The following is an 8,304-nucleotide window of genomic DNA, read 5'->3' on the forward strand; positions in this document are numbered from 1 at the left end:
CTTACCAAACATGATATCCTTCTCCAGTGACTGGTGCCTGAAGTATGACAGATGAAGTTTGGCCATCTTGGCCTTCAAGGAGCACTCTAGCTGAACTTCTTCCAAAACAGCTCTATTGGTTCTTTTGGCAGCCCATGGCACTTTCAATATTCTCCTCCAACACCATAACTCAAAAGCATCAATTCTTGAGTTCAAACTGTTTTGTACCATCCAGGACCTGTAGTAACATGTTGTTGTAGCTGTATGTTGTTGTTGTTAGGTGCCGTTGTCCTATGCTATCCTCACAGTTGTTGCCATGTTTGAGCCCACTGTTGAGCCATTTCATTGAGAGTCTCCTTCTCATTTTGCCAACCCTTTACTTCACCAAGCATTATGTCTTTCTTCAGGGATTCTTCGCTTTTTATTATATGACCAAAGTAAGCAAGACAAAATTTCACCATCCTTACATCTAAGGAACTTTCTGACTATCTGAATTTCTTCCAAGACAGATTTGTTTGTTCTTCTGGCAATCCATAGTATTCAATGTTTGTTGTCAATAACACCACTTGAATGGGGCAATACAATTCTTTTTCAGTCTATATAGGCTTTGGTATGTGGCAAGCACAGTCCTTGATAGATATGAATTCAGTGAGTCTTGTAACAGTCCCATGAGAGAGGTACTATTATTGTTCTCATTTTATCCATGAGAAAACCGAGAGACACAGATAGATTAAGTCACTTGTCTGTGGTCATCCAGCTAGGAAGTAGGAATAGTCTCTACTATGACTTTGATTGATATTGATATTATTCATTGCATGTTGTGAAGACTCAAGTTCAGGAGACTCTAGGGGTTGATGATAATGGCTGATCCCCTGAGAATGAGCTATGAATTCAGGGACCATGTTCCACTACAAAAGCTTAGAGCTATCTCTTCCAGCTTCCTTGGCAGAAGGGATTGCGTGTATGTGTTTGTGTATAGAAATCACCAGCTTAACCTGCCTCTACCTAATGAGCATCCTGCTAACTAAAACGTATTGAGCAGTTACTCTCATTTAAATCCTCACAATGACTCTTCGAGGTATCACTATATCATCCACATTTGCTAGATGAGTAAATAGAGGTCCAGGGAGGTTAGTAACTTGCCCAGGTCACACTGTTAAAAAAATAACAGAACTAGGTTTGAACGCAGAGAATCTAGTCTCAGAACTCACATGCTCTTTTGCCTGCCAGCCCCCTTTACCTCTGCTCTCCATGAAGTCCACCAGGGTGGGGCGAGAGGTCCCGCCTGTGTTGTAGGCCACAAGGACCACCTTCCGGGCTTCCAAAGGCAGCTGAAAGGTGCAGCTTAACTCTGTGGTGTTGCAGAGGAGTAGGGCTGCCCCAACCTGGCCCAAGGGTCTCCAGGAGACCAGGTACCCTTGGATCCGCCCACTGTCTTCCTCCTGTGGCATTGGCTGAGGTAGGAATAGAGGGAAAATGATAAGGGGAATATGTACACTGTCTTGAGTGATGGAGAGCTTCTAGGTGGGTTGGATGGATCCCAGGGCCTAAGCCCCTCCCTCCCTCTGTGCCCCTGTGCCAGGTCCTAGGAGGGAGACCAGGAAAAAGCAAGTTGGTACTCACAGCAGGTACTTAATTATTCACTGCACCTACCCTTTCAGGGCATAGATGAGTCCTGCATTGTAGTCTCTTAAAAAGTACACACCCTGGCTTACTAGGTGCATGCAAAGTACATTCAAACCACATGGAAATGTGCCTAGCCTCCCAGAACAGTGTGATTCCTGAGTCTTAGATTACAGGGTTCTGTTGGGTTGAAGGAGGTCTCAGGGGTGAAGGGATGGCCTTCAGAGGGGGCACCTTCCAGAACAGCTGCACATCCTTAGTCCTGGGGTCCAACTGCCTCTGCTTCCACCTGGTGTCCAGTCTGACGATGGGGGCTATGGCCAGAATGGGAGGTGAGAAAGCCCATCAGGGAGGGTCTTAAAGAGTGGACTGGGCATGGAAGGCCGCCTAGGTCCTTCCTACCTACTTACCCTGTTCTGTGGTGTTCAGCTCCACACTGGGGCTCCAGTCACTCCAGTGGCCCGGCAGGGGCGAGCGGATGCAGCGCAGCTGAAGGATGTAGGCTGTGGCTGGGAGGAGGCCACAGAGCTCATGGCGGAGGATCCTGGAGGGCAAAGGGGCCACCTGGTGGAGGGTGTGGCTCTGAGCCTGGATGCCTGGGTCCTTAGCCCACACATACCCTTCCCTCAGTCACCCCCACTCCCAGCTCTTGAGGTTGCACTTAGCCTTACCAGAGCCCAGCTGACTTCTGCAAGGTGTGGCTGGTAGCGCAGCTCACACTTCTGTTTGATGAACAGGGTTGAATTCTGCGAGTGCCAGTGTAGCCACAGGCAGCCGGGCTGGGCTGGGTCCCCCTCAGGTCTGGGGGCCAGGGCCTTCAGGATGGGAGGCTCCAGTTTCACTGAGAGGAGGAGGATGGTGCTCAGAACTCTGTCCTGACCTTTTAGGGCTCCTTAGCTCACTCTTGTCTCTGTCTGTGGTTCCATTTGCCTCTCTGGGTCTCCATTCAGGGGGTCTCTGTATCTTCCTCACTCTGTGTATGTCTCTGTATCTCTGTTGCTTTGGGTCTGTCCCTATGTATATGTGTCTTTGGGTCTCACTAGATCTTCATCTGATGTTTGCCCCAGTGCTTTTGCACTGGTTGTACCCTCTACCTGGGAAACTTGCTTCCCATATATCCACATCATTGATCCTTCAAACATCTGCTCAAATATCACTTCCTCAGTGAGCCCTTCCCTGGCCATCTTAATGGAATAGCAACTGCCCACCACCCTGATCTCCCTATGCCCCTTCCTCATCACATTTATCCTGTTTGACGTCCTATTTTGTTTATTTTGTCCATTAAAATGTAAAGTTTGAGGGCAGGATTTTGGACGTTTTGTTCACTGCTGTATCCACAGGACTTTTAAGAGTGTACATAGTGGGCACTTAAGAAATTAATTATTTGTTGGAAGAACGAATGAACACATCTCCTTGCCTTCGGGTCTCTTCCATATCTCTGTGTCTGTCTCCATGTCTCTGTCTCCTATTGCATTCCCCCATTGTCTCTGTCTCTCTTCTCTGTCTCGATCTCTAGGTCTTCCAATGTCTCTTTATCTGTCACTTTTTTCTCTCGGGGCCTTCCTAGCTCTGCCCATTTTGAGAGCCTCTCCCTGCCCCCACACTCAGAGTCACCCACCGAGGTCCATGGGAGCAAAGCACAGCTGCGGGGACAGGCTGGTCCCCAGTTTGTTCTCTGCCTGCACCCTGATGCCAATATTCTGGTACAACAGCAGGTATTTGCGTGGGATGGAGCAGTGGCTCTGCCCAGCCGCAGGTATGCAGTCCGGAATGGGCTTCTCTTGGGTCTGGCAGTTGCCCCGGCTCCTGCCAACAGGTTCAGGCTTGGGTGCCAAGCACAGGAAAAGCACATAGTCCTACCCATATCCCACCCCAGAGCCCAAAAGGTAGGAGCCCTCACTCACTGGAAACTCTTTAAGGTATAGTTGGTGGGTAGGTGGGAATCCGGGCCTGGTTCCCACTGGCAGATGAGGCTGTTGATTGTGAGGTTCATAAGGCAGAACAGGTTGTATGGTTTTGGAGGAGGATCTGTGTGGGGTGGAGAGAGGGTGAGAGCTCTGGGTGGGACTAATTGGTCTTGTTTTTTTCTGACCTGAGTGGATTCTTCTGGGGTCACTTTTTCTGTCTCTCTGTCTCTATACAATGTGAGTCTGGAGCGACAGATCTGGGGTAGAGGAATAAGCATCACAGAACCCTGGTGTCTTGGTGCCTCCCCTGCCCCACAATCTTCCTAACTCTAGACTCCTTTGTCAGTGGCATTATAACGTCTGGGTTTCATCCAGGTTCTGTCATTCATTAACCATGCGATCTTGAAGTTAATGAACTATTCTGTGCCTCAGTTTCCTCATTTGAAAAACAAACACCTCCATGGTTATTGTTGAAGTGAAATGATTCATTGCACATAAAGTGCTTAGAACAGTGCTGGGCACATAGTAAGTGCTATGTAAGTGCTAATTGGTAGTATTATTAAGTTCTTAAACAAGACTCTTAGTCTTTTTTCTTCCTTTCTCTCTCTCTCTTTCTTATGCTTCACCTTTACACAAAAGTTCTATCCTGTTCAGTTTGAACAGAGGGCTGAGGTAGGGGTGGGCGAGAAGCTGGGAGTTAGCCCAACGAGTAGAGTGTGTCCTCCTGGATTATGTCCCCTTATGGCCAAGGATTGGGCTTTTCAGCAGCGATATCGTGGTTATGGCACTGGTTTTAGAGCCACACTATTGGATAGAAATCTTGGCTCCATCCTTATTATCATGTGACCTTGGGCAAATCACTTTCTCCCTCTCAGCCTCAGCTTTCTCATCTACAAAATGGGGCTGCTAATAGTTCTCACTGGTAGGGAAGATTATCCATAATATGCTAAATGAGCAAGTAATGGCAAGTATGTCTTAGCAAGAGAACATTGGAGGCTGAGTGGATGGATGACTGGAGGCACTTACACCCTGCCTGCAACTCGGTTTGGTCCAGGATCTGCAGGCTGTTGCCCCAGCGCAGGTAGCAGGAGAGATGTGCCTGTGTGTGGTTGAGGTGGGGCAGGGTAATTGTAGACTCCAGGCTCCCATCAGGTAGGTGCTGCTGTCTCCCACCAGGTTGAAACTCTGATTCCAGTTTCCACAGAATTTCTGACTGCAGCTTCAGGTGACGGCAATTCTGGCCAATGGTGCAGGAGGCCGTGACAGGACCCCCCAGGTGGATGATGGGGTCCGAGAGGCTGATGTGCCCACACTCCTCAAGACCTGGTGTGGAAGAGAGCGGGTCTTAGATGACTTCTCTGTCAGGCTGAGCCAGGTTATCAGGCAGCCTGTGTACTGGACTGTGGGCCTTCCCTCTCTGTCTTTCTCACTAAGGCATGGAGCTGGAGTGGAAGGATGTCGGTGAGACAGAGATCGATGTGCTGATAATTGTTTTTAAAACCAGCTATTCAGAGGAGGGTAGACCCTGATTTGTAGTGTGTGCCACTGCCCTTAGTGTGAATACTGTCACTACAATTGAGTCAAAGGCACCGATCTGAAATCACTGAATGTGGGGCTAAGGAGAGGTATGCACGATTAGCTCTTGCAAGCCCGCTCCAGCACACCATCAAATAGACTCGTTCCTTCCCCAAGGATGATGAAAGTAATAACTAGAATGATAAGCAACCCACAGCCACAGCAAACTTTTCAAAATTCAAATCAGTGTTACCCAATCCCGGCCAGAACATTTCAATGACATGCTATTGCTCTGAAAGGCAGTCGATAAGTGGATAAGAACATGGATGTTGGAGCTAGACTGTCTAGGTTTAAGCCCTGATTTGATTACTTATTAATTATGTGACCCTGGCATGTTGTGGAGACTGTCTGTGTCTTAGTTTTCTTATCTGGAAAATGAGGATGAAAATAGTCCCTGCCTTAGTGTTGCTGGGAGGTCTGGATATATTCACATGTGTAAGACACTTAGAACAGTGCCTGGTATGTATATAAGTATTTATTGTGATAATTAGGATAAAGACCCAAATCCTTCACATGGTCTTAGTGATCTGGCTCTTGCCTAGTTCTCTTAGGTCCAGCTCAGACCATCCTCTCTCAGCTCTGACTACTCTGGCCTTCTTGATTTCTTTGAAATGGCATGATCTCCCCAATCTCACAATCTTTGAACCCACTGTTCCTCCTTGAGCTGCTCTTCCTCTCTCCTTCCATTCTCTTTGACCCAGTTAACATTTAAGTGTCCCAAGAGAAGCAGACTAGGCTCTTACTAACCAGACTAGACCAAGATGCCTGTATTTCCCCAAAGCTCTTATTATCTTTGACTATTATAAGGAGCCAGATCTGGTAGCGTAGTGGTTACGAATCGGGTTGCTAACCTCAAGGTCGGCAGTTCGAAACTACCAGCTGTTTGGCAGTTCGAAACTACCAGCTGTTTGGCAGTTTGAAACTACCAGCTGTTCCGTGAGAGAAAGATGAGGCTTTCTGCTCCCATAAAGATTTACAGCCCCGGAAACCCTGTACAGGGTCACTATGAGTCGGAACTGACTCCACGGTACTTAACAACAACTACAACATTATAGGATCATAAGGAGTTCTGGTAGCGTGCGTAGTGGTTACGAATTGGGCTGCTAACCTCAAGGTCAGCAGTTCGAAACTATCAGCTGTTCCATGGGAGAAAGGCTTTCTGCTCCCATAAAGATTCACAGCCTCGGGAACCCTGTACAGGGTTGCTATGGGTCGGAATCGACTCCATGGCACACCACCACGACCATTATAGAATCATATGATTACTTACTTGTCTGTGTCCACAACTAGACCATACAAGTACATTCAGATAGGCCAGGGACCTTATCTGTTTTGCTAAGATAAGACATTCCCTATGTCTGGAGTGGCACTGTGGGTTAATGCTCTGGACTGCGAATGGTTTGAATCACAAGGTCAGCGGTTCAAGCTCACCAGCTGCTCCTTGGAAACCCTATGCAGGGTCTCTATGGGTTAAAACTGATTCAACAGCACTTAACAACAAGAACAACTTTCACAGTGACTGGCACAAATTAGGTCCTTCTTGTTGTTAAGTGCTGTCAAGTTGGTTCTGACTCATAGCATCTCTGTACATGGTTTCTGAGGCTATTAATCTTGTTCATCTTTCTCTCTTGGAGCAGCTGGTGGGCTCAAACTGCTGACCTTATGGTTTGCAGTCCAGTGCTTATCCTACAGAACCACTGCACTCCCATTCATTGGTGAATGCTTACTAAATACATAATTCAGTAAGCACTGCACTTTGCCCTCACTGCCCCAAGAAGTAAAGCAATTTGTCCAAGGTTATAGAGCAAATACTTGACTCTCAACATGGGGCACCTACTGCTTCACAGACTCAGAACTTCAGGCTAAAAGGAAACTTGTACAGTTGTCTACTTCAAAGCTCCTAAGGTTGTGCTCTCTACAGCAGAGCTTGGCTGATCTGTTTTTATATGGCCTGCAAGCTAATGATAGAGGTGAAAGGGTTAAAAACACACACACACACACACACACACACACACACACTTCAACAGAGACTGTATGTGGCCTGCAATGTCTAAAGATCATTATCAGACTAAGTTTGCCAACACTTGCTCTGCAGCATCCCTGTCAGCCTTGGCCCCAACTTGCATACCTCTGGAGATGGGAAGCTCATCACCTCTCAAGACAGAGATTCCATCGTTGGAGAGCTCTGCTTGTGCTTGCTTATTTGAGGATGAAACTTGCCTCCCTGTGACTTTGTTACCTGACAAGGCTGCACAGGATCCTGAGGTTCCTTCTGACAACTGGCAGAGATGAGCAGACAGGGCCTGGGTTCCCCCAGTCTTTTCCAGACTCACCACCTCAGGTCCTCACACCATTCCTGATGGTGGTGGTTTGTCTGATGTGTGCCACATCTGTGTCCTAATCTTGAGTTTTTTTTCTGGGAATCCCAGGAACAGTAGAGTGAGCAAAGCAGGGAATGAATGAGTCCATCCCTCCTCACCCTTCCCCCACTCACTTCCGGGGAGCAGAAGGATCATCAGGGCAGCTGTGATCAGGCTCCAGGTACCCAGCCCCTCCATAGTGCCAGCCTTGGTGCTCACCTGAAGACAGAGGGATTGGTTAAGCGCTTGGGCTTTGGAGCCAGAGCTGACCTCAATCTTTGCTCTACCATAGAGTGGTTTTGACCTGGTTACTTGACCTCTTTGTGTCTCAGTTTGTTTAATTATAAAATGGAGGCAATGACAGTGTAGACTGCAAAGAGCTTTGGGAGGAAGATGTGATCTGACACCTGTCAAGGGCCAGGCCCTTAGGGAATAGCTTTAAGTGATAGCCCCTGTTTTCATCTGCCTTCCAGGAGAGAGGGGAAGGGAACAACAAGAAATAGCACTCTTTCTCCCCACCCTCCCCCGGGATAAACAGAAACTCAGGCAAAGTATTACATGCAGGTAGTTTGTTTTAGAAGATTCCAGGAACAGAGGAAGAGACTGGGGAATGAAACAGGGAGAAGGCAAGCCTACACAAGGTTATGTTATTGAGTTTGTCACCTCTGAGGGTAGCTGGGGTTCGGTCCTGCTGGAACCTTCTTAGTAGCTGTGTAGAGCACACCTTGCAATGTCTACCCAGATGACAAATTATCCTTGGGGTGGGAGGGGGATGGGAACATTTACCCACTGACTCCTGACCCCTACTGGGTGCCCCTTGAGGGGCATTAACTCCCTTGCACTTCCTGATTGTGCATGCA

At 47.9% G+C, this 8,304-nt stretch overlaps 1 protein-coding gene across 1 annotated transcript; it reads right to left on the minus strand.

Annotated features, from left to right (window-relative positions):
- Window positions 1–1,081: 1,081 nt before the first annotated feature.
- On the minus strand, window positions 1,082–7,642 carry CSF3R (colony stimulating factor 3 receptor (granulocyte)). The gene is made up of 9 exons (XM_006867615.1): window positions 7,579–7,642; window positions 4,536–4,832; window positions 3,507–3,630; window positions 3,221–3,408; window positions 2,274–2,443; window positions 2,013–2,166; window positions 1,837–1,916; window positions 1,191–1,433; window positions 1,082–1,132 (listed from the first exon to the last, which is right to left on the minus strand). Exons 1-9 carry the CDS (start codon window positions 7,640–7,642, stop codon window positions 1,082–1,084), a joined length of 1,371 nt encoding a protein of 456 aa, XP_006867677.1.
- Window positions 7,643–8,304: the final 662 nt, after the last annotated feature.

The sequence above is a fragment of the Chrysochloris asiatica genome, unplaced genomic scaffold, assembly GCF_000296735.1.
Source record: "Chrysochloris asiatica unplaced genomic scaffold, ChrAsi1.0 scaffold00106, whole genome shotgun sequence".
NCBI classification, from domain to species: Eukaryota; Metazoa; Chordata; class Mammalia; order Afrosoricida; family Chrysochloridae; genus Chrysochloris; species Chrysochloris asiatica.